Source organism: Daphnia magna, linkage group LG6 (genome assembly GCF_020631705.1).
Source record: "Daphnia magna isolate NIES linkage group LG6, ASM2063170v1.1, whole genome shotgun sequence".
Taxonomy (NCBI): domain Eukaryota; kingdom Metazoa; phylum Arthropoda; class Branchiopoda; order Diplostraca; family Daphniidae; genus Daphnia; species Daphnia magna.
Window position 1 is genome coordinate 5,647,254 of NC_059187.1, and position 25,786 is coordinate 5,673,039.

At 39.7% G+C, this 25,786-nt stretch overlaps 2 protein-coding genes and 1 long non-coding RNA gene across 3 annotated transcripts; all 3 read right to left on the reverse strand.

The window, feature by feature from the left end:
- Positions 1-12,182: 12,182 nt before the first annotated feature.
- On the reverse strand, positions 12,183-13,665 carry LOC116918897. The gene is made up of 4 exons (XM_045175146.1): positions 13,631-13,665; positions 13,101-13,568; positions 12,807-13,035; positions 12,183-12,737 (listed from the first exon to the last, which is right to left on the reverse strand). Exons 1-4 carry the CDS (start codon positions 13,663-13,665, stop codon positions 12,588-12,590), a joined length of 882 nt encoding a protein of 293 aa, XP_045031081.1. The 3' UTR covers positions 12,183-12,587.
- A 230-nt stretch (positions 13,666-13,895) lies between these two features.
- On the reverse strand, positions 13,896-14,557 carry LOC123473799. The gene is made up of 2 exons (XR_006648066.1): positions 14,026-14,557; positions 13,896-13,928 (listed from the first exon to the last, which is right to left on the reverse strand). It is a non-coding gene; the product is annotated as an uncharacterized LOC123473799 (long non-coding RNA).
- Positions 14,558-15,108: 551 nt separating this feature from the next.
- On the reverse strand, positions 15,109-16,984 carry LOC116918896. Its single transcript, XM_032924689.2, has 4 exons — positions 16,811-16,984; positions 15,786-16,572; positions 15,538-15,708; positions 15,109-15,461 (listed from the first exon to the last, which is right to left on the reverse strand). Exons 1-4 carry the CDS (start codon positions 16,982-16,984, stop codon positions 15,109-15,111), a joined length of 1,485 nt encoding a protein of 494 aa, XP_032780580.2.
- Between the last annotated feature and the right edge of the window lie 8,802 nt (positions 16,985-25,786).

The following is a 25,786-nucleotide window of genomic DNA, read 5'->3' on the forward strand; positions in this document are numbered from 1 at the left end:
GATGAAAGGCTAATTTTGCCGATTTTTAAAATAAACAATGCCGATCAATCTTTCGTGGCGAGGGGACGAAATCCTAGCCTGGGGGAAGAATGGAAGAGAAAAGCAAAAGGGGAAGAAAGGGGGAACAGAATTTCCGACGTACGTTTTATTAAAAAAATCGGCCAAAATCAGCCTTTCTTAAAAAAATTTAAACTTTGTCAAAATGTAGACGACTATGTCGTCTACCGTTTGTAAAAGTTTCAAGTAAAAATTCGTAAATTGGAATTTTTAATAATTTTTTCAGTAACATACACTTTAGCATGGAAACATATGGCGAGCGCGCCGATGTTTCCAAACTTTATACCTATGACTTTGGGGCTAAACTTCTATTCACAAACATTTCAAAAAATTCATGGTGAAAGGAAATTCTTTCCTCAACAAGAGGATTTTTTTGGATTTGCTTTGCGATAACTCAAACGTGAGTTATCGCGTAAAAAAGGCAGACACTTCGGCCCGTAAGCCGCCGTGTTAAAAGCGCGGAAACACTCGTCGTGTTTCCAAACTTTGTGTGGGTACTGTATATGTTGTTGTTTTTTAAAGGCGGGTGTAAAAAAAGAAACTCACCAGGAAAAACACTTGTCACGTTAAAAGTAAGATCAGTTGAACTAATTGTGTTGCTTACTGAAAATAGAAATTTTCATTTACCTGAAGATGTGTTGTAAAAGGAACTTGGATGGAACTTATTAACACCTGGATTATAGACAAGCGCTTTAAAGAATACGTTACTCAAACGTCAAAAGCTGAACTTGAACACGATGTTACACAACTATATCACGGTGGATATAAACTATCCATGGGGAAGGTAATTTTTAAAAATGCCAAGTTTGAACTAAACTTAAACATCTGTGCTAAGAGAAGCTTCGTATAGCTTTGACATTCACACATATAGTAGTAAATTAGATTTCGATTCGTTATTAATCCACAATCACGATACGCAAGTTGTTTTTAACGCGAGGCATATAGTTTTTAAAATAAACGTAGAAAACGGAGCGGCAGTGCTTGCGCGCCAGAAAAACGTTGGTCTCATTTATTTTCTTTTAAAATACTCGTTAATTTTGGTTAATTCAGCAGACGTGGAAGATGGAATTCTATTTGAAGAGGAATCGGAAAAATTTTATTGTTGTAAGGTTAAGTCATAATTGAATTTTTAATTTTGGAAGGAATTGGGGATTTTGGGGTCACTTTTGACAATTTGTTGGGTAAAGTTGGACAAAGAAAGAAGTGGAGAAAGGAGAGTGGAGGGGGTAGCTTATAACTTTTAACAAGCTAAAACAATCTATATGGTCATTAGTTTACGTGTCATTGCAAAAAAATTAGGGAAAAAGAGCTAAGAATATGAATTATTTATTCTCGATTTATTTCGTTCCATCCCCCCCCCCTATCTTGTCTTTATCTTAAATTGAATTTCTTTTTCGTAAAAGAAAGTCCAAATTAACTCTATCCGGGTCTGAAAAGAAAGACAGAAAAATTCAAAACTTTTAACTTTTTTTGCTTTGTTTAAAAACAGTAAAAAAATTAGAGGAGTTGGGGAATAGAATAAAAAATTATTCGTTAAAAGAAAAAGGTAATTCCTGTAGGGGGATAGGTGATAAAAGGGAAAAGCTGGTGTCCAATATAGGTCCGATCTCCCCATATATAATTTCATCATTTTGGATTTTGCACAGGTCTCAATCTGGGCCTTCAATTTGGCTGTTTTCAATAAGATGACGACACAGTTTTCCCATCCTTCGGCTCGCAGCTCTACAATCTTGTTGAATTACCGAAGGAGGCAGGCTGGAAAGGCCAAAGGATATTTTATAGACGGACGTTTGCGATGATCTTGGCAGCCGTAGATTTAAGAGAAACTTTAGATTTAAGAGAAACAGTCCATTCTGGAACTCTTTGGCTTGGAACTCTCTTTCTTTCCAGCATCCACTTTCTTAAAGGCTTCCAATTCATCAAAGGTGGTCATTCCGATTGCTACACGATTGTGAGACAGAAGATTTTCTGGATCCTTCAAATTTAGTCACGTTAGTTTTTGAGATGTCCAGTTCTTCCAAATCAGGTTTCAGTATTTCTTTTTTAAATGTTCATGAGGATATTACCGACTTCATCATAGATAAATTGAGCTAGTGGTTTCTGCGACTGAAAAAGGCGCAGAAAACATCATCATCGTTGGCAGCGCTGATGAAAAAGGCTACTTTGACACGCAGAAAGCGATCCTTAAAATTAACCTCTAGTTTCTTCCACCTTGGCTGATTGGGTTCTTTTGTGTCCACGGCTGTCTCGATATATAATTTTAGAGCTGAAAAACTTCCAAGAATTTTTTTGCAATGGAGACACTTTCAATCCAACGAGTGGTGCAAGATTTGGGTGGGAATGTTACCTTGACGTTTGGGAAATTTCCCTCTGCAATTTTTATTTATTTCTGATTTCTGATTTTTAAAATCTTAAAATTAAATAAGCCCGCAAAAACAGGTATGTTACTTTCACTTTAACTGGTTAGACGTGCAGCATCAATAATATTTGAAACGGGGATTAAGAACGTATCAACATCGTCTTTTGCATTACAAAGTATAAGGCAGCAGATCAGAAATAAAATCCGTCTAGAGGTTTTTGATCTCACCGTGTGTAGACTAATATAAGTATGATTTCCTTGAGCTCCTCTTTTCAAAATTGGATGTCCAATTCACGTAATGGAGTTGAAAACTAAAATGATTAGCAGGGCGACAGCTGAGACCATGGGCACAAAGACTGTGTAAGACCAGCCACAACTTTCCAAAAATATTCAACCGAAATTGCGAACCGGCCACTTTTCTCGTAACAATTTCAGTCCTGCCAATTCCTTCTTCTTATTTCTTGTGCCCAATAAGATAACTAATCATTTCCTAATCAAGCAGTGATAGGAAAAGGAGGCCGCGCACGCGCGCGCAATGTATTATACGAGGAGAGAGATGTGCGCAACACGATCTTCGTTCTGGACCCGAATAAGACTGTGGACGAGTATCGTTGCGACCAGTGTTCATATATGCATCCACGTAGCCTATGTGTGTATATGTATATGCATTTTACCCACTGTTGTTGTGTTCCCTTTGCTGTTCGCAGCAAAAACAAGGTATTTATACGGTGTAGGTATAGCACCGGTGCATAAAAAGGGCTCCATAGCGAAAGTGGAATTTTTTGCTGGACTCCGACCTGTCAGCTGTTGGCAATGAAGTAAAGCGATGGTCGAAGAACATAGGGGAACAAATAAATGGGTTGATCCTAGCGATGTGAAAGAAACAGGCGGCCGACTCCGTCAAGATGACCCAGGGTATAGAAACGTTAATGGCCCTAGCGTTCGGATACTAAAGGCAGGTATGGTATATACTAACACAAATTAAAAGTTTGAAGGTAAAAGGGAAGGGGTTACAATCACTTTCACTTGGTGAACGGCAATCCACCTAAGGGGATGTCACAGGTCTGGTATTGTCCTCTATCAGCGCAGGAATTATGAAAATCTTATCCAGATACCAATGATATTCCTAGAAAAAGTAGTGATACTAATAGCAAAAGAAATCAAACACCTGGTTATAGTGTTCGACCAAGACCTTTTTGATGGTCAACACTCAACACAAACCAAAATTGCAGTTTTAAAAAGCCTTTTTCTTATGACTATTGTTTTTTTTCTTTAAAAAAAGGGTCGTTATTTGCGGAGACAACTAAACGAAAAAATATGGGATTTAGGGCGGAGCATAAGTGTAATTTTCCACCTGGTGGGATCGCCATCTAGCTACAAAGGATTCTCTTATTGGAGTGAACACCAACACACCCACAAGAGCCGCTCTCGTCGGATGGAAAACGAATCGTTTTCTCCGCAAAAGGGTAAACCTATTCTGAGAGGGAAAATATCCATAGTGAAGCAATCAGGGGTCTATGACTCTGGCCTTAGGTCTTAAGAATCCTCCAAACATTGCCCTAGCATCGAATCTTTGCGTACCCTCTACATAGCCCTAATAATAAGCAAGCTGGGATATGGTCTAATTGCCTACGGTGCATCAAACAAAACTAGACAACGCAATCCAAAGTAACATCCTAAGGATGATACTAGGGGCGACAGTTTCTACATCTATCAAGGAAATGAAATTTAAGCTAGCTCTAGAATCAATCGAAATGAGAAGGATAACTTAAACACAAGCTACCTATTAAAAATCGAGCAAATGCCTGACCATCTGTCGGAAACTCCGACGGACGAAGCTCACAGCCCTCGTCCGGGTGACAACCCTTTGGCCGAAGCAGGCTAGACTCAGACGAGTCATCCTCGGTAAAGTGCCGTGCCACCGAGGATAAGGAAGTCCATTAGCGAAAGCAAGTGACTTAAGACGGCCTACGGCTCGCAAGAGCCGTAGTTAAGGGGCTGGAGCGCGAGACTGTGTTATTGGAACTGCCTGAGTGCTTTTCCATATATATGGAGACACCTGTTGAGGGTGAAAGGAACGACGTGAGGGTTTAACATATTGAGGCGGAGCCTGCAGAGTTCATCCCGCCAGAATATAGGTTTAGTTCCCGCAGGGTTATCGAGAAGGTTACCGATCGATAACCGGCAATCATCAGCAGCTGGTGCTCTCTATTCCCGGATCAGACGCCCGCATAAATCAGACAACAGTGTAGTTTTTCCGTGTATATAAGGGGCTGTCAAGCCATGCAAAGAAACTCACTTTTTCTCGCCGAATCATCGTGTTAGTGTCGAGTTATTTCTTGCTCCTCTAACCGTCTTGCTTTCAGGAAGTTTACCGCCCGTCTGCCGTCGTCTCCCGTAGCCAGCCAGCCGCCGTTTCCACCCTGCCAGCCCGCGATCGAGCCGTCAGTTCTAGAGCCCAGTCACCACCGCATTAAGAGTAAGACCCTTGCAGCATCATCCTCTGTTGAAGCCCCATACAGCCCAACAGAATCCGCATTTGCTCTAGCCCGAAAAGGCGACAAGCAAATCACCGGACTTATTAACCATAGCCCGATAAGGCGACAGCTATTGTCCTTACAACGTGCTAATGGACTCAACGGATGCTAACGGATGCTAATGGAGCCAAACGAGTCGATCTAATTAGACAGTTGACTAGAAAGCTTTTCTCGGATCTTTTTGAGGACTTAATGAAACATTTTCAATAGAGAAACTGTTGGCAATGATGACGCACACACACTGTTCGTGTGCGTGTATCTGGTGTCAGTGGTTGGATGATGGATGGGTAAAAGAGAAAGAAAACCAAAAGGAAGTAGGAGTTGTAGTCAACAAATGTAGGAGCAGAAAAAGAAATTTTGAATCTGGCGATAAAATGAAAACCGTTCTTTCTTCTATTGTGATTAGATGTTGTTGTTCTTCTCATTTTCCTTGTATTACGTGCACGTTGTACTTTATGTTTGCATGATGAATAAGCCGACACCGGTGCGTTCGACACCACCAGCACATCCACAATAAAGAAAAAGAGAAACAAGGAGTCCATCTGCTGGTGCGACATTGACGCATCATCCAGGCTGGTTCACTTGGTTTTTGTCTGGCCAGAAAATGCAGACTCAAAAAATAAACAATAAAAGGTAAAGAGTGAAAAACATTAAATCATATACTTATTTGTGTGAATTGCTCTTGTTCTTTCCATTAGCAAATTAAGGGATTTTTAAAATCAAGTGCAATACAAATACATTCCTTATTACTTTCTTTATATTGTTCATAAAATAATTTTCTTTTTAATAAAAAATTTAATGTATACTTAAAAGAATGAAAAAAAATTTCTTCTATACTAGTTATAGTTATAGTTATAGTTAACTATACATTAAATTTTTTATTAAAAAGAAAATTATTTTATGAACTATATAAAGAAAGTAATAAGGAATCGATTGACATTTTTAAAATCACAATCGAGTGAAAAATAGCGGCAAGAATAAGAGAAAAGAAAAAGAAAAATTTTTTCTGCCTTCACGGCAAAATGAAAAAATGTGATTTTTACATCGCAATAACTCTTAAACTAATTAAATGAAAAATCCAAAAATTGAACAAAAAATTGTTGGTGTATTTTCCAATACACACTCCAATTTTTATCAAAATCTAAATTTTGACGCGCCATCGATTGGTTTTTTTGGCGTGGAATGTCCCTTTACTAAGGTGGGCGTGTTTAAGAAACGAAGAAACACCATCAAATGCTCTATATTTGGGTAGGGTAAGGTAATGGATTATTGATTATTGTTGGTTGCGCGCCTGAATAAACAGGGAAGGGTTACTTAACACAAAGGAAAAGACAACTTAGGTTCAGTCAAGTTTTTACATGCTTACGTTACAGAAATCTCGCATTTTCGTCTGGTATATTTTCAGCAGTATTTCATAAAGATTTGTTCTCATAACATTTTCACGTGCGCGTAAACATTGCGTCTACTCGTGCCACAAGATAATTTATAAAAGTCGTGAGATGAAGAAGCCTAACAGACCAGTCAATTATTTGTCTTGGCTGAAAAGACTGAACTGTGAACCAGTTGCCATACCAAGAACCACATACTACCGTATGCGACTCAACATGGGACTTGTAAATAGGCGTACGGTTGTTGGGCAGATGCGTGCTCAAAATGAATATATTGGTCGTCATCTTAACACAAACTATGGTAATCAATTATTCAATTGCCCAACATCCAATAAGCCCCAATTTATCGCACAGTTGACACCGTCACTTTTATCTTACAATTAATTGCGTGATTTAATGCGAAAACACGTAGTATCGTGCAATTATTTATTCTTTTACCTATTTTTTTATTTTTTTCGTTTGCTATTGTACAAACTAGTCGACAGGGAATACATTATTGGAGGAGACGTAGCTAGTAATAACATTTTTCACAACGACGATCATCACCAGGAGCAACAACTGAGGATTGATAGTGATGATGATGATGACCATTCGTCCAATACAGCTGACCATTCCCCACCAGAATACGCAAGTGGTTCCGACGAAGAAGGCGATGTCGATCGAGATGCTGGAGATCAAGTGATTGGCCCAAGTTCAAAAGACGTAACTAAAGGGGCACTTTTATCACTTATATTTGCTTTGTTAGTTAAACACCTACTTTCCAAGGGTTGCTTAGGCGACCTTTTACAACTCCTAAATATTGTTGTCCCGAACTGCGTGCCCAAAACGACCAATTTCTTCGACAAAATATTCTTTTCAGACATTATAGTCAAGACGCACTTTTATTGTACTAATTGCCAATCATATCTTGGGGAACCCAGCACCATCCTTTTTTGCAAACACTGCCAAACCGAGTTTGAGGAAAATTCATTCTCGAAATCCAAATCTTTATTTTTTTTTAGCTCCATTGGTGATCAATTAAAAACGATCCTTGAGAAAGACGCAAGAGTTTGGGACAAAATTTGCTCAAATAAACAAAAATCCCAATTTCAAGATAGGAACTTAAAGGGGGAGATCTACACAGGTGACATGTACAAAACGCACGAAATTCGTAAATTTCTTTTTTCCGGGGATCATTTCTCTATGGCAGTGGCCACAGACGGGATCCGTCCATTCAAATCCTCTAGATTAGAAATTTGGCCCATATTCTGTACCATTAATGAATTAGATTTCAACGATAAATCTAGACATGTTTTATTAAGTAGCTTGTGGTGCGGACCAAAGAAACCAAGGGTTGAGACATATTTCGTTCCATTTTTACCAGAAGTCGAAAATGTTTTCATTAATGGACTGAATTGGACACAAAATGATGGCACTAAGCGTTGTTCAAAAGTAATTTTCCCCCTTTTCGTAGCTGATGCACCTGCTAGGGTAATGGTGGCAAACGCCATGCAATTCAATGGGTTCTACGGATGCGGATACTGTTTGCACAACGGACAAACTGTTGAAAAGGGATCTGGATTGGTAAGGGTTTTTCCCTTGTCACTTCCCATGCCTGATAAAAGAACGCATGAAACAACATTCCAGCAAGCAGTTGAAGCAACAAGAGTACGTAGACCAGTGCAAGGCATCAAGGGGCCAACTATACTTTTTTTGATTCCATTATTAAACGTTATCACTGGTTTGATTCCCGACATAATGCACTATGTGTATTTGGGGGTTGTTTCGCAATTCATAAAATTATGGTTAGGCAGCCCAGGGAAATCTTACTATATACCTAAATGCTCCCTAATCGATGATGAGTTAGCAAATTTAAAATTGCCCAATGAAATTTTGTGTGATTTCCGAAGCATGGAAAAAAATCTTGGAGATTGGAAGGCTAGTGAATTTCGCAATTTCCTTCTTTTCTATTCTCCTGTCGCCTTAAAAAAATTACTCTTCCCGCATATTACAAACACTGGATGTTGTTTGTAGCTTCCATGAGACTCTTATTGCAGAAGACCGTTTCTGTATCGGAAATTGAAACTGCCCACTTGATGATTTATAAATTTGTAGCTTTGATACCCAAACTTTATGGCGTAGAACATGTAAGTTACAACGTACATATACTACTGCATGTTGCTGAGGGAGCTAAAAACTGGGGAGCTCCATGGTCATCCTCTGCCTTCCTATATGAAGACGCTGGTGGCCTCATCAAGCGACTTTTTCATGGATCAAACTCCATAGCGAAGCAGATATTCAAAAGTTTCTTATGTGCCAGCAAATTACGTAATTATTCTCGGCACTTCATTCCCTTGTCTGAACCAAATGTCCGTAAATTTTACGAAAAACTAGATAGCCCTATTTCTTTTTCGGCACCTAGCAGCAGTACCTTAAACGTACGAACTTCTACTATTGGTTCCCAAAAAAAAAAAGTTTTGGTCCCTGAAATAATTATTGCGATTGAACGGAAGTTTGGTTTGTTATTGGGTTGTCACAATGCTTTCTTTAGTGAACGGTTGGCGATTAACGGTAAATTGTTCACTACTGATGCCTATTGCCAACGTTTCAAAAAAGACAACTCAATTATTTGCACGAATTCTTCTTTCAACAAAGTGAACGTAATAAAAAAAATAATTTCTTATCATCCAAATTGCAATTGTCTTACATCTGTTGGGGACGATTGTTTGCTTCAAAAATCCAATGTTACCGAGTTAAGCGTTATTTTGTTTTGCAACCGATTCTCTCTTCTTCCGTTTCCCCTGTGTTATGATGAATATTCTGGTAGAAATTTGACAGCGTTCATGAAAGTGGTGAATCGAAATAATATTTCCACTGAAGTGATTTTTGCAAGTGAAATTCTGCATAAATGCATAATAATAAGCAGAGATGAAGATGAAAGCGACATTTGCATTCCTTGCAATATTAGAATTGAAAAAGATTGATATTTCTGCTGTGTGTTTACACGATGAAACAAGCCGGGCTTAAAAATTGCAGGGCAATAAAAATACAAATTTCTGTTGTCTAATTTTTTATTGTTCAATTTAGTACGTAATGAGCACAACTTTATTGTGTTAATTTTTAAATTGCGGAAAAAACTTCCAGGATAGTACGTGAAAACATGAAGGAGGAAAGGAGGAGGGCCCACTTCGGCTGAAAAGTGACGCTATGCTGTTATTGCCGTTGGCAAAAGATTGATTCCCTTTTTTGTCACTAGGTGCGGAAGGGTAGCCTTCCATGTACTTTTTATTGTGATGCTAATAAAACGCGCGAGTTCAAAAAAACTAAAAATTTATTCTCTCAGGTGGTAGACTAGTAATAAATAAGGTACATGAGGGTCTACAATTTTGAAAGTTTTGAATGAGCATGTTTTTTTGTGTGAATCGCTCCGCACAAATCATCGCTCATTTGTTTAGTTACGTATTTATAACGAATCACTAAAAAATCATAAATAATATTGCTCATTAATTTCAAAAAGTGAGTAGGACAGCCCACTTTTGGAAGCTTATCGACGCAAAAAGTATAGAGAATATCACGAAAAGAATCGAAATGAATTATATCTCCAACAGCGCAAAAGTCTAACACATAAAATTCTACTCTTTTCAACAATTCAAACAGTTTCGGGGAAGAGTATCTCAATTTCCCCCTGCTTTTTGTTTTCGTGAGAAAATGAGCCGTAAAATCCGCAGGTAAATTTTCCAATTTAAATTCCATCGTTTGGTGGCATTCATGGCAATAATTGCCATTTTTAACAAAACGATGTATCAAATAGCCACTGATTTGAAATACGACATTTTGATTTTTGGCCGACACATCTACGTCAAAATCGCTGTTGTTATCATGGTCTACCTTCATGTTGGTTAGCAGAAGGTCCTTCATGTAGTCCTTGAGAGATTTGTTAACTTTCACGTTATCTTTAAAACGCTGGACCAGCCAATCCATGTATGATGTCAGCATTTCTATTTTCTCCTCTCCATCGACGTTGCATCCTCGGAGAATGGTCTTGGTCGGGTAATATAAGCCGAGCATTCTGAACAGTTGGAGAAATGAGGATGCGGTTGGTTTGTTTTGTGCTCCACCCGCTGAGCGAATGATCCCAAAAAACCTCTGTATAAAAAAATGAAATATATCCTTGTCATCAAATCAGTTATTAACGTGCGCCATTGCACAACTATATAACCTTACCTCCAAACAATCTTGATTAAATTTTGCTGTGAGGACATAGGTCAAGTTGAACGAAGGGCCCAATAAAAGCTCAATCAGGTCTATTATTGATTTGATAGTTATTCGTAGAGCCTTTATTGTGTCTTTAGAGACAAAAGGTGGAGGTAATTCCGGACGTGCCACCCCTTGATAAAAAGACTGCGTACGATCTTTCGGCTTAGGAACAACTGAGAGCTTCATCTTGATGAAAACTGTAGTTTCACGTAAGATTTCATCCAATTTGAGCAGCTTCTATTAATATCAAACGTAACGTCAGATTCATCAGGCTTACATATATAGCTTTCATCAAACAAAATAGTGAAGAAATGTTTACCTCTTTTTTTTCCTGCCATTTCTCCTTTTTAATGCCGTCGCGTGGCCTACGGGCATTCATGGTGTCGAAGCAGTCGTTCAGTAATTGTAGTAATTCTTCTACTGGTTTGCTTTTGACAAACTTTCTCCTAACTTCTTCTTCAATTTGAGGACAAGTGCGGTAGTATTCCAGCCCCTTGGCAACTGAAGAAGAAAGAACCTGATAGAAGGTATAAATGTTATATTACACTGATACTGCGGACAACACTTGTTTGAAGCGATACCTGCATAGCTAAGCTGACATTCATTTTCTGAAATGAGGTGGGGTTTATATGCATCTTTCTCAGCTTTGGACAGGCCGCTCCTTCACCAAATACTGCATCAGTATCATATAACTCAGCTATTAGCTGATGGGGAGTCATCAATTCCCCTTGACACTGTTCATTGAAACAAAATGTAATACAGTAATGTAATCGCTCTAAATATTCAATTGACGAACCTGCACTGTTTCGTGATTGTAAAGTTGGTTCCGCACGCATTTGAATGCATGGGGTGGGTCTTGGAGTACATGAATTTTTCGATCAGGATCTATGGGGTGAGGAAATGAATTCGTGACTGTTTCTTCATCACCTTTCTTTTCAACGCCGGCTCCGGTGAGCTTCCAAAATTTCATGTTAGTAGATGCGCCATCACTTACAGCTGCCAATACCCGGACACCGCGAGCTTCAAGCCGTATAATCGCAGCAATAACTAAGCGATGCAAATCATCGCCGGAAGCAGCTCCAGCAGAAGCAAACACTCCAAACGGTTGAACCCAATTACTCAGTAGCGGTCGAACCATGAAAACCAGAGCATGATCTGCTAGCACTGGAGTCTCGCTTATATTAGGCTCTGGTCGCGACGCGTCTACCTCATCATGATGCTCCATTTCATCTCTGTTGTAAACGGGATCAATACTAAGGTTCACAAAACCGTCTATAGCAAGCGATTCTTGGTTGAAATTCGGTTGCGGAGTAAGGGCTATTTCGTCGAAAGTGAGGATGACTGAAAGATCTTTTCCTGATTTCCCTTCCACAATTTTTTCTACGGCCTTCAGGGCTGCCGTGTTGAAACCGAAATGGCAACTAACACCGCTAAGAAGTCGTCGCAAAGTGCTACAGCTAGGTAGGGGAAGGAGCTTGAGTCTTCTTATATGTTCGTATGCCGCAACACTTTTGATTCTAAGAAGAAGACATTCGAGCAACCACTCTGCCTCGTAGCGCATTCCGTGTTTGCTTTGAACTTGTGCCCGGGCTAAAATTGTTTGTAGAGTTAACTTGGCCTGAAATACACCGAGAAGATATGAATCGTTTATCATAACCAAATACTAACAATAATTGTGTGCAAATAACAATATACAATAGTGTAGTAGGTCGAGTGGGACGAAGTGCTTACACAATATATAACATGCATGAATGGGTTTAGTTATTAAATCACTCAAGTGTGTAAATAAATGTGTTTTTAGATGAAGTGTGCAATCTACAGGGAGACAGTTGTTCAAAATGTGATACATGGAGGCTACAGGGATTCATAAAAGACGATTAACAGGGAAAATATGAACCCTGCCGTCACAAATTCATTTTTGGTATGTAATAAAGGGAGCATGGTATGTGTGTAGTTGATGAATAACGGGTGGTGTAGATTTAAGTGATGTGTGGACGCTTTAAGGTATAGTTATACAGGTGAAGTGCATGACGGAGCGTGATAAGTTTTTACCTTGGGGTCCATGGGTGTCTTCATATTCTTCATGAGGTGTTGTAATGTGGTTGTTTTAGCAGCTTCGGCCAGTTTTAAGCGAATGTTGCATACCTCTGCCTTCAGGGTCTAGTAAGTCGGAACAAAAGTTGTAAATTAATAGAATCCACCATGATAATAAACGTTATTTTCCCATACCTTTAATCGTGCAAGCGCGCGTTTCTTCCACCTTTCCAGCACTTTAATTTTTCTTGTTGCCTGATTAAGTGCATACTGTAGTTCTTCTTTAGTTTTGTATGCGTGAATCACCTTATTCGCAGCACTTTTTCCTGTTTTGGTGGCACGGTAGCGGCTCATGACCAATGCAGGCAGAAGCGATTTGCATTCAACACATATGGCGCTATCTGTCGCCGCAAGCAAGTGACAACTGAATTGAAGATTCAAATGTTACAAAATTAACCAGAAAAGAAAATGTGTAGCAAGGTGTCTTACTTTTTAGCTCTCCAAATTTTTGTATCGTCCTCAGGCTCATGTAGATGTGATGCAGTTGCAACGCGGACTATATCTTTGAATGCAGGATCGCTGATTCCAACACACCTATCTTGTGTTGCAAAATCTCGCAACATTTTGTTTGCTTCGGCGATAGTTGAAAATGTTTGGGGATTGGATATTCCAGTATTAGCTTGGTCACATAATTTGCCTAGCATGTATTTTGTAACCGTAGCTTGAAGAAAATCGATGGTGGCTGACTTGATAACCGTAGGACATCCGTCAACAACTATTGCTTCCACTAAATGTAATCTTTGAGCAGGTATGTTACATACTCCTAGCTTGAGTTCGGTCCACACCTCTGTCGGTGGGAAAATTTCTGGGTCATCGACCTTGGGGCAGTTTGTAGGCAGGTTTTCGGTTTCGACGCAGATTGATTCTTCTTGTGTGTCGTTGGTCTCCATTTCACAACTAAAAAAATGTTTTGTTATTTAAAATCCCATGTAACATTATTTACTAAATATAACCGTTACCTTGTTCCTGTCTCAGAATTATAAGCCTCATTCATGGTAGGTGAATTTACAACTTGTTGTTCGTCATAGTTTACGTTTCTGTGGCCGATTTCATTAACACAGTAATCAATCCCCTCTGCCAAAGAGAGAGATCGAGTTAAAGTTGCTACTGGTTGCGATGTTTGGCTGTCTGGCATTATGAGATGGCATTTGTTTCTTTCATATGTTTTTCTTTTCACAGGCATTGATGAAGCTCAACAGATAACAGAATCCTCTAACATTTTTCTTTTCCTAATGGTTGGTAACCTTGGTTGACTCTCTTACATATAGCAAAAGATAGAGAATTAGAACTATTAATTAACAGCTGTAGAAAAAAATTAGATGTATACAAACAATTATCGATGAACAACTTATACCTTCTTGTGGTGTAAGGTTTACAGATGGGATGGCTGTTGGCAAAAGACGTTTACGAAAACTGTCAAATAAATTCACTGATTCATCTGCAATAATTCTGTTATCTTCGCGACAGTCACTGGAAAGAAAATGTCGTGCACAAACTACACTTCTGCAAGTTGGATTCCAATGTGATCGCCCAACAGCAGCAATCCATTTTGCCCTCAATTCCACGTCTTTAGGGAAGGTAAAAACACAATGTTTTAAAGGATTCGGATATTTTTTGGTCGGCTTATATCCTGTTCTACATCCTAAAACACAACAAGACATTTTCACGTTTGAAATGCTTTCTGTTTTTGGCTGACAGCAGACTAAACTTGCGTAACGATGGCAACCGACATCTAAATTTCAACATGTAAGACTACCCTTCCGCACCTAGTGAGAAATTGAGAACTAATTTACTGCCAACGGCAATAACAGCATAGCGTCACTTTTCTTTGCAGGGCCTTATGCGAGTAGCGCCTCCTCCATTCCTCCTTCATGGTGAAAATAACGTTTACATATGTTTAATTCAATAGTGCATGATTTATTCTAAAGTTATTGCGTACTATTTTTTCAACGCGCATTAACTTGTATTTAAGTTTATCTATTGCATACTGTAGTTCATGATAGCATGATAAAATCTTATTAACATATGATAAAAAGATGTTAACACACAATTAATCGTGTTAGTATGCAATTTACTATTTAAACACGCAATGAATTGTATTTAAGTATGTCTATTGCATACTGTAGTTCATGATAGCATGATAAAATCTTATTAACATATGATAAAAAGATGTTAACACACAATTAATCGTGTTAGTATGCAATTTACTATTTAAACACGCAATGAATTGTATTTAAGTATGTCTATTGCATACTGTAGTTCATGATAGCATGATAAAATCTTATTAACATATGATAAAAACATGTTAACACACAATTAATCGTGTTAGTATGCAATTTATTGCATACTTAGGCAATTAATTGCCTCGGATTTTTGGTTGGGAAGGTTCGACTGCTATTCTAGAAACGTTTTGTGTGTGACAGATTTGGAAGCTTTTTCATTTGGAATGTGTATTAAATTTTCTATTGACAACTTTTTTATTGCCAACCATAGGTGCCTTTGTCTGCAAATCAGTTAGTGTTGCTGCGTAGCCATTAAGCATTGGATAAATGAACTTCCAAAGTATTAGAATCGCAAGCTGTTCATTGTGCTTGTTTCCAGCAGGCATTTCCTTTCCTCGACTACAGCAAAAGGTGGAACAATCAGCAATGTGTGGGGTAAGAAAACTGATGAGATCTTCACGAGTCTTCCTTGTGTTGTGTAGCTTCTTTAAGGCAAATTCAACAAATCTGTAGATGGTCCACATTCTTTGAACAAATTCTTTTGAAGGAATGTTTAATCCTCCACGATCTATCCACAAGAAAGACAATGTAATTAATAAAGACTTCATTAATTTCAATGCAAAAAATTTTTAAATTTCTTATACTTAGGCAATCATTCACAGTATTAACGGCGTTAGCTTGCGGATCTTGAATATCTGTGTGCCTTAGGCCTTCTCTACATGCCACACAAATCTCTCGTTCCTCAATAACCAAAAGATGAAATCCGGCAGTCACCGCAGTCACAAGTTTGTCGTCACAATCACTACCACCGTAATCTTTACACAAATAACAATAAACATTTAAAAACAAGTAATTATTGGTATTACTGTGTAGGTTTGGATTGACGTAATACCTGGTGGCCTTTTCAATTCTTCCAATACTGCACGATCTTCTATTCCGAGAGCTGAAAGGAAATCAAGAGCTCTCTTTTTCGGATTCCTCAGTGTAGTTGTACGTATGAATTTTCCATTTCCTCTGTTTTGCTGCTCTCGTTCCAATGGTACATTGCAGTTCATTGCACTGTAGGTTATCCCCGTGCGCAATAGTTTTTCTAAACCATAAATAGCTGCTTTTGCATCCATATTGTAATTACTGCCGTTCGCTTGTCGCAGAGCGCTAAATTTTCTTTCGAGGTTATCGCTGTTGAACCGTCGTGTTAGTACGAATGTAAATCCAGCGTCACGCAGCAAATGCGAAATTTTTGCGATCTTTGATTTTGTAGTTATCGTTATTGCTTCAAACGTTTCCGACGTCAGGAAGTGATTCTTTTCGACGCTGGAGATACGCCACTCTTTAAGCCACTTTAAGAAATCTTCCAGCCATTTCAGTCTGGCGTCATCAGTAGAGGTGAATGGGGCTTTATTTGGAAGCCGCTTATAAATGGCTTGGGTGTAGTTACATACGTCATGGATTTCAAACCATTTAATTATTTTTAACATGAATGATATGGTTTCTTCTGAACCCATAAAACCCGATACTTTCCTTCGTCGAAGTGCTTCTAGCGCAGCCGCCAAAGGCCTACTGAAAATGTCAAGTGCTTTTTGAACATTCTGTCGCTCTATTTTCGTAGGCTCAAGATGCCTATTTGTCAATTTCTTCACAAATTTCAGTAAAAGTTTCTTTTGTTTCTCGTACAGCCTCTTGATGAATTGAAACATGATAGATTTTCCTTTTCTTTGCAGCGGGCGATCTATAAATTGATTTCGCACATTTTTTATGATATGCGAAGAATCAAAGCTCAAAAAAAGTTTTCTTGAGGGATCATTTGGGTGGGTTACTCCATGCGACAACATCCCTTCTGGGTTTAGCAGTTTAAACATTTTAGTGTTCGTTTAGGCATTATCAGCAACTAATCCTACAGCAGTGTATCCAATGGGCTTCGATCTCTTCAATGATGTGTAAGGTTAATTTATGTAGCTCTTCTGCAGTCATTTTGTATACGAGAAAATATCCCACGATCACGCAGTAAGAGTTACACAGGCCGTTAATGGCAAAAGTAAGCAGTTTGTTTGCTAATTTTTGATTATTTTTAGGTTCTAGAATGCCAGCCATGTCGACATGTCCAACACATTTATCGAAATTTTTCATTTAACTTTCACAGGGTTTTATTGTGACTTCGTCAACGGCGACGTTAACCTTAACGCCACATCCATTTCCAAGTTCTATGAATTTTGCACGTAATGCATCCTTGATAAGATCTGTGATGCCAACGTCCATGGATGATGATCCGAGGTAGCTCCGGAGTGTTTTTTCACACGGTAAGTTCAACATTCCTGATTTTCTGATAAATTTATAGGATCCCGGACTTCTTGCTTGCCAAATTATGCAGTGTCGGATCACTTCTTGATTCCACCTGTTTCCATTCTTATGCTTCTTCATTTTGTTGTTAATCTGGTCCAACATGAAAGCGCTCCATGGATCTTCTGTGGAATCCGCTTTTATTTGTTTTAACATATTTATCTCGGCGATATTCACCCCTGTAATGGTACTTTTCAATTCCCTGACTTCATTTTCCAACTTGTGATTTGTTCTCTTCAGTCTAAGAAGACGCTGCTGTAAACGTAAAATATGCTTATGTTTTTCAATTTCATTTTCTGTAGGAGATACTGGTCGTAGCAGTCCAACGTCCCTGTACCACCCTCTACTTTGTACTTACAAGCGCGCGCTGAACAAAGGTTCAGCGGGTGGTACTGGGAGTATGCCAGAGGGGGGACACCGCGCCGATTCGCTTAAAATTACACGTGTGTCGACAAAAAATTAATTCAGGGAATTCATTTCATAAGTTAGAACCAGGGGATTTCTAGCATCTACAGAAGAATGAAATCCGTATCAATGCCAACAAACGGCATGCAAATGGTTCAAGCCGTTTGTGTACAATTAAATAAATAAAAACACCCTTTCTCCATAAGCTAACATGTAAGAAACACCATGTTCAAAGAAAGCTGGGTTTTACTTTGACGGAAAAACCAGCAATCAGAAAATTTTTTCAATCTCACCGCTAAATAGAAAATTTTCTTAGCTATTAAGCGATATAAATGTATAAGAAATAGCTTATATGTTAGACTAGAATAAGCGGGTCGGAGTCATGCGCATTTAACACGGGCGCTTATGGTAAAACGCAAAAGCGTTCAAAGTGAATGATGATTACTGTAAATCCTCCAAGTTAGAAATTTGGCCTATTATCTGTACTATCAATGAGTTAGATTTTAACGACAAATCCCGATACGTATTACTAAGTAGTATTTGGTGCAGCCCCAAAAAACCTAGAGTAGAGACCTTTTTTGGTCCGTTTCTAAAGGAAGTCGAAAAACTTTTCATTCATGGTTTCAAATGGACAGCAAATGGCGTTACTCGTTTGTCAAAAATTATTTTTCCCCTTGTCATAGCTGATGCACCTGCCCGTGCTATGTTATCAAACAGCATGCAATACAATGTATTTTACGGGTGCGGTTACTGCTTGAGTAAGGGAGTCACTGTTGAAAAGGGCTCTGGGTGGGTGAGGGTATTTCCACTTTAAAATCCTATCCCAGAATTGGTAAATTGCTCGAGGTCGCGAAGCGACCGAAGAGCAGTTGAGATTGCTTGTAATAAAGTGAAGACCTTAACTTAGTGTTGACACTATGTATTTAGCCCTTTCAACGCAAATGAAAAAACAAAAGAAAATCGAGTCCGCCTCAGGACATCAACGCCCCTATACCCTCAGACCTTTGAGGCTAAACAATGGAAATTTTCTCTCGGCCGCTGATTTGAAAACGACTATTTTTTCTGCTGGTAACTGCCATTACCCCTTCTGAAATAAAATGAAAAACAACCAATTAATAAAGTTAGGAATGGGTTGGTGGGGGGGTACCTTAACCTAAGTTAAGGTCTTCACTTGATTACAAGCAATCTCAACTGCTCTTCGGTCGCTTCGCGACCTCGAGCAATTTACCAATTGCATGTAAATCGCTCGACCTTAACTTAGTGATTTCAAAGCCCTGTTACCATTTTATTTACTGTCTGTTACCCAACACTAGACTAGCCACACTCTCTTTCTCTATTGGCCGACTATAGTGTTTTGCGAATACGCTTTCCGAAGACCAGCTGCCCGAGTGTAAAATTGTCTCAATAGATAAGCCCGCTGCCCTTGCTTTAGATGCGGCCGCACCGCGGGTAGAATGCGCCGAGTAGATTGACGTGTCGATCCCTGCGTCGCCTAAAACATCCTTGATCCACCTACCTACCGATGATGCACCTATCGATGCGTGGGGGATTTGATGCTTAAAATAAGGTTCTGGCTCGACTTATCTCTAAATTTGAGAGTTTCCTTACGATAAAACTCCAAACAAGAAACCGGGCAGATATTGGATGAAACTTCGAGTTTCTTTAAAGAAAATACTTGCCCTAATGAGCTAGGTCTCTGCGACTTTCTAAGTTTCGACAAAGAGAACTTTACTGCCGGCCCAGAAAAAACCATCGACGAAACATCGATGGATGCAATCTCCGAAACTCGAAACAAAGAAGTAAGAGCCAATAGGACTACTAACTTCTTTGATAATTTTGCAAAGCTTAGACTACTATCTGGGCCAAGAGACTCAATATAGGTCAAAACTGTTCCAGTGTCCCAAAACTCGGTATATTTTGGTTTGGGAGGTGTGGAATTAAAAATGCCTTGCATCAGTTTGCAAACCATAGGATGTTTTCCTACATCCCACCCTTCGATCTTTTCCAGTGTACCGGACAGCATCGAACGGTAAACATTTACTGACCTGTAGGCTTTACCTTCTTCAAAAAGATCCGTTAAAAAACTCAAAATTAGATTTAGAGAAGGAGACAAGGGATTTTCACCCCTTTCAGAGCACCAATGGAGCCAATTGTTCCAGGCACTTTTGTAAGTAGCTGATGTGGCTTCACGATTGCTTGCCAAGAGTAACTGCACCACTCTTTCCGAAAGGCCTTGGTCTTCATATCGTCGCCTGATAAGGTCCATGCGGCCAAGAGAAGTGACCCTCGAACTAGAAGCGGGTGGCTGATGCCCGTCGCGTCCAGCAACAGATCTTTGCTCGGTTTCAAAATGTGAGTCGGAAGGCATGACAATTCCAGAATTGTTGGCCACCACGGCTGAGATGGCCACACTGGGGTCACCATCAGCACATCTGCTCTGTCCTTCCTGATCTTGATCAAGCATCGGTGGATCAGACTGAATGGTGGAAACGCGTACCCTTTCTGGTCTTTCCAATTCTGAGTGAAGGCGTCCACCGCCACCGATTCCGGCTGGGGCATCCAGCTCATATAACGAGCCACCTGACGGTTCCATAGGGACGCGAACAAGTCCACTTTCGGAAGCCACTTTTCCGATATCTGGGCGAAGATTTCTGGTTTGAGCCTCCAGTCGCTGGACTCCCGTTTCCACCTGGATTGAAGATCTGCAAGAGAATTCAAAATTCCCGGGAGATGAACCGCGTGGATGGAAAAATTTTTACTCTTGCACCAATGCATAATTTCGAGAGCCACATCATTAAGGCTCTTTGACCTCGTTCCTCCCGCTTTATTTACATAACAGACGGCGGTGGAATTATCCATCATCAAACGAATCGAAATACCTTCCAATTCGCTCGTAAAGGCCTTTAGCGAGAACAGCGCTGCGAGAAGCTCCAACTCATTTATATGCCTCAGCTGGTCCGACTTTGTCCATGGACCCCGTGTCGAGACCCCATTGAGTACGCCACCCCAACCCGAGTTTGACGCGTCTGAATAGATGGTAATATCTGGGTCCGCTGCCAACATTGGCCTCCCGTTACAAGCCTCTAGATTATTAACCCACCAGGCTAAATTATTTTTAGAAACCTTATCCAATGATATCAGAGAGGTTAAATTATTATCAAAAAGCGCGCAACCCTTAATATAGAGCCTTTGCTAATGTTATTAGAGATTATGTTATTAGAGTCTCTATAATGCGCTTGAGCAAAGGGAACGGCCCTAACCGCCCAAGCAAAAAGACCCAGAATCTTGGCTATCTCCCGTAGAGGTGCCTGATCTTTTTTAATCAAAACCTGACAAAGACGAATAATTTCGTTAACTTTCTCTTCCCGTAATGACAGCGAAAGATTCTTAGAGTTTACAATTACCCCAGATACTCAATTATCTGACGAGGGTTTCCGATAGATTTTTCTGCATTTATGACAAAACCACAATTCTCTAAGAGGGCCGTTGTTACCAAAAATTCTCGCTCTGCCTCCTTTTTGCAAAAACTCAACAGCAAAAGGTCGTCTAGATAAATGACAAGGCGATGGCCTTGAGACCGTAAAAATGTCACAATAGGCTTAAGAATTTTTGTAAATAAAAGGGGGGCGGATGTTAGACCAAACGCTAGCGTTTTGAACTGATAAAGCTGACCTTCCCACCTGATTTGAATGAATTTCCTGTCGTCTTTGCTAAGAGGCACGGTAAGGTACGCGTCTTTGAGATCAATTTTAGTAAAAAAGTCGTTGGAACGAATGATCTCTTGTAACGAACTAATACCTTCCATTTTGAAATGAGGGGAATAGACAAATTTGTTTAATGCTTTCAAATTAACTATTGGCCTAAAACCCCCCGATTTTTTGGGAATGATAAACACTCCACTGACAAAAAACTGTTCTGAGTCCTCTATTGGCTCAATGGCCTCTTTTTTTACGAGATCTCTAATTTCTCTATCACAAACGACCCACTGACTTTCCTCCATTTCCATGTTGGTTTGGCTACAAGCTTGATATGGGCTGGCCAAAAAATCTAACTTAACTCCCTGACTGATACTCTGTAAAATCCAAGGATCTTTTGACAGAGTTTTCCAACTTTCAACAAAATGTCTTAACCTACCTCCCACAATCGGTGGAGAGTCTAAAGGCGAAACTGCACATAATAAATTTTCAGACCTGAAGGATGAGTGATTTCCTCTGCTTCTGTTGAAGGTGTTGGCCGATGTGTCGTAATTGCCGCTATGACCTCCATGTCCAAATCCTCCTCCGCGACGGGAGTTTGAAGCGCCACGATAACCGCTGTTGCCCGCTCGATACCTTGAAGAAGAACTATGGCTGCCACCCATACGGCTAATGCTTCTTAACGTCTGGTCATCTGTAGCCTCCTTCACCATATTCCTGATGAAGCGGCGACCAAAGAGAGAAGCACACTCCCGCGGCTTCAAACGGTTAGGTTCTTTTAACAAAGAAAGAAATTTCGGGTCTGAAACCCTCAGTAAATTTTCCCGTCGGCTGACGGTCACATTGTGAAAAGTGTGTCCCCAGAGACGTAATGCTGTCTCCGCTGCTTCTGCCAATGGAGAATCTTTTAATTCCGCGGATGCTGCAATTTCTTCTCTCAGAAACAACAGAGGGCGAGCTACATCCAAAATTTTGTACTGCTCCGCTTTCAGGGATCTTTCTGTAGCCTCCGCCTTAGCCATCTCAGGAGTTTTTAATTCCTTGAAGCGGCGCGAAAAAGAGGAGTCAACCTGAGGGCAAACTAAGTCAAAACTAGTGTTAGAAAATTTAGGTATGAAGCTATCTCGAAGGCTTCTGGCTTCTGGTGCGCTTAAAGATGACGTCATCCAATCTCTAAAGATCTTCATTCTCTCTCTCGCCACCGTAAATTTCAGCTGTTTCTTAGGTTCCTCTTGTCTATCCCCTGGCTGATCCAATTTTCCGCGTTCCTCTTCCACGATGCGTTCCAACCTTTCTCTTGACCGCTCCCTCCGATCACGTTCCAACCTTTCTCTAGACTGTAACTTCTCGCGCTCTGCGACTGAAAACCGAGATTTGCTGCGATGATCGTCTCGAGGTGAGCTGTGACGATCGTTCCAAAGTGGGCTGCGAGAACGGCTTTGGTCACGAGATGCACCTCGATCACGATTAGAACGGCGGGAACGACGAGAGCCCGCAGATACCCTTTCCGAAGAAGTCGAACTTGAACTCGAACTGGAACTATTCGACGGCATGACTGAATTGCGTAAGAGCCGAAAAGCGTCTGAGGGTATAGGGGCGTTGATGTCCTGAGGCGGACTCGATTTTCTTTTGTTTTTTCATTTGCGTTGAAAGGGCTAAATACATAGTGTCAACACTAAGTTAAGGTCGAGCGATTTACATGCAATTAAGAACCCATGAAGCAACATCACGGAATGCGGTTATGTGCATAAGACTAGGAAAACCAGTGCAAGGCGTTAAGGGTATGTCCATACTTTTGGTAAAAGTCTATTTTACCCGACCATATTTACTTAACTAAAATAACTTAACTTAACTATACTTAAGTAACTAAGCGGGACCAAGCCCGAGCTATGCGAGGCAAAATATGGGTTTGGGTGGGTAAGGTATTGGAATAGTTAAGTAATAAATTAAAATGGGAAAGTAGAGTTAAATAATTAGGTTAAACACTCTAAATATTAAGTAAAATTAACACATTTAAGTTAAGTAAAAAGTAACATTTCTGCTAATCAGTAAGGTAAAGTAAATCTATTAAGTAAATAATAACTTTATAAAGTAATGTATAATTAAGTTAAGTAATTAAATTAGTCGAATACATAATAAATAAAAAATAAATAAATAAAAATTACTCTAATACCACTACTCTATTACCAAAATATTAACAACGAACAATTACCTTAAAAATATGTGTTATCCAATACATAGATGTACACACTACAAACTTTAAAAAATGAATGACATACAAAGTATATAATATGTCGTCTGCAACTTGAAATTATCCGTTGTTGCATGTTATATTTTAAAATCTATATATATAAAATTTACATTCAATAACTTCATTTTCAGATACTAAATTTATTAAAATAAATAACAAACAAATAAAGTCAATTAAGAATAATTCATTAAAACTATAAATTACATAATTATATATATAAAGTCACAACACTGGAAAACTATCTACTACTGTCATATGCTACAGATTCAAAAACTTCAAAACTACAATTAAATACAAATTTTTTAAATGACCAAAACAGAAGAAAAAAAACTTCTTAGTGAAGAAAAACATCTTTAGTGGCCAAAATATTAAAACTTCAAGCTATATCCACAAAAAAAAACATTTTCCAGATATTCTTTCAACTCCACCAAAAACCCATACTCCCTCTACCCTTTTGCCTCAATTATATTTTCCTATAAAAACGTTAAATTACAATAACTAAAATCATTACAGCATCTAACAGATTACTTTTGCCATATTTCGATTCGTCTATTTCTACCGTAATACCAAAGCCACCAATCTTTTCAGAATTGTTAATTACTACATCTTCCGAAACTTCACGGCAAAAATTGTACCAATCAATAAGAGTTCCATGAGCTAAAAAAAAAATATTAACGAATAGTATAGTATAGTATAGTACAGTATAGTATAGTGTCACCTACGGTGCTGCCCTCACGGGCAGGATTGTAGTTGGCAAGGGCCCTTTAAATTTATGTTAATTTTAAGAAGCCCTTGTCCCCTTTTTTAGTTAGTGTAAATCAAGTATCGAGGTAACAAAGTACCCCCAGTCTCTCTCTCTCTCTCTGTCCCACGTTAGTGGAAATTGTAGCCCCCTCATTTCTTCAACACAGAAATAAAGCCGTGTGTTTTTCCCTCAAGTCATTTTTCATCCTCATTACATCATCCTCCTCATCTCATCTCTGCTCCAACGTCTCCATTGCAAGTGAGCGTTAGGAACAAATGGTGCCGAAACCCGGGATTTAACGAACACGTGAATTTTTCTTGTTATCCCTAGTAAAACTTGTTAGATTCAGTAAAATTGTCGGGTATTCCCTTTGTAAGACTTTGACACACGTCCACGCCATCCTGAAGGCAAAACCCGGTCTACCACGCCTTTACGTATCTGACTGTATCGTCGCTGTATCTACGTGAATCATCGACATCCGTTTACGTGTGACTACTTCCTTGTCTTTGAACGTTTCTACGTCATGAGTGAAGCCGTAGCAAAAGCCGAGAGTATTGAGTCGGGCGGCAATATCTCTATAGAAGACGAAATGAATCCAGAAGCAATGAAGAATGAAGGCCCCCTCCTCCCAGACAACGATCTCAAGCAGAAACGTGGGAGAAGGAAGGCGGCCCACACGAAGTTAACGAATCAGCTCAGAAAAGCAGTGGCAGATCACAAGATGGGAGCCATCAGACTCAAGAAGTTGCAAGGGGCAGCATGGCGAGACGAATTAATTCGTATCTACGAAGACGTCAAAGATCTTCACCACACGTATATGGAGAGCTTGCCCGATATTACGGATCCACAACGTCAAGCATGTGAAAAATGGGAGGTACAATTCGACACCGACCACGTGGAAATCCTCAACTTCGCCATTAGGTATGCCACGTCGTCACGTCACTCAGCCAGCTCTATTGGTACGACAGCCTCAGACGTCACAGTTAGCACCACGCTATCACAGAAGAGGTCTACCCGTTCAGCGTCAAATGTTTCCCTTGGTCAACCCAGCCAGCGTGATCTGTGCATCCAGAAACAGATATTGGAACTGGAAGTCAAGATGGAGCGTGCAAGAATCCAGATGGAAGCGAGCACCATGACGGCTACGGAAACGTTAAGTAAGGCGCTGAAAGGCATGGGTGAGCACCTGAACAAACTCATTGACAGCGCGGAAAAGACGTCATCAGAAATCGCCGCTAACACCGACTTGGTGAAAGATTCACGTCAGAGTCTACGTGAAATGGATCAGAAGATCAAAGAGGTTAACTTGGATCTAGGTGCTCAGATTGAAGGTCTAAAAACAACGATGGAAGTCAACAAGATCCATCTGAGAACGATACAAGAGCAAGTTCTGGACCAAGAGACGCGCCTTCCAAAACGATCACAGCCATTCGCTGCTACACAAGACATCCCTGCTCGGG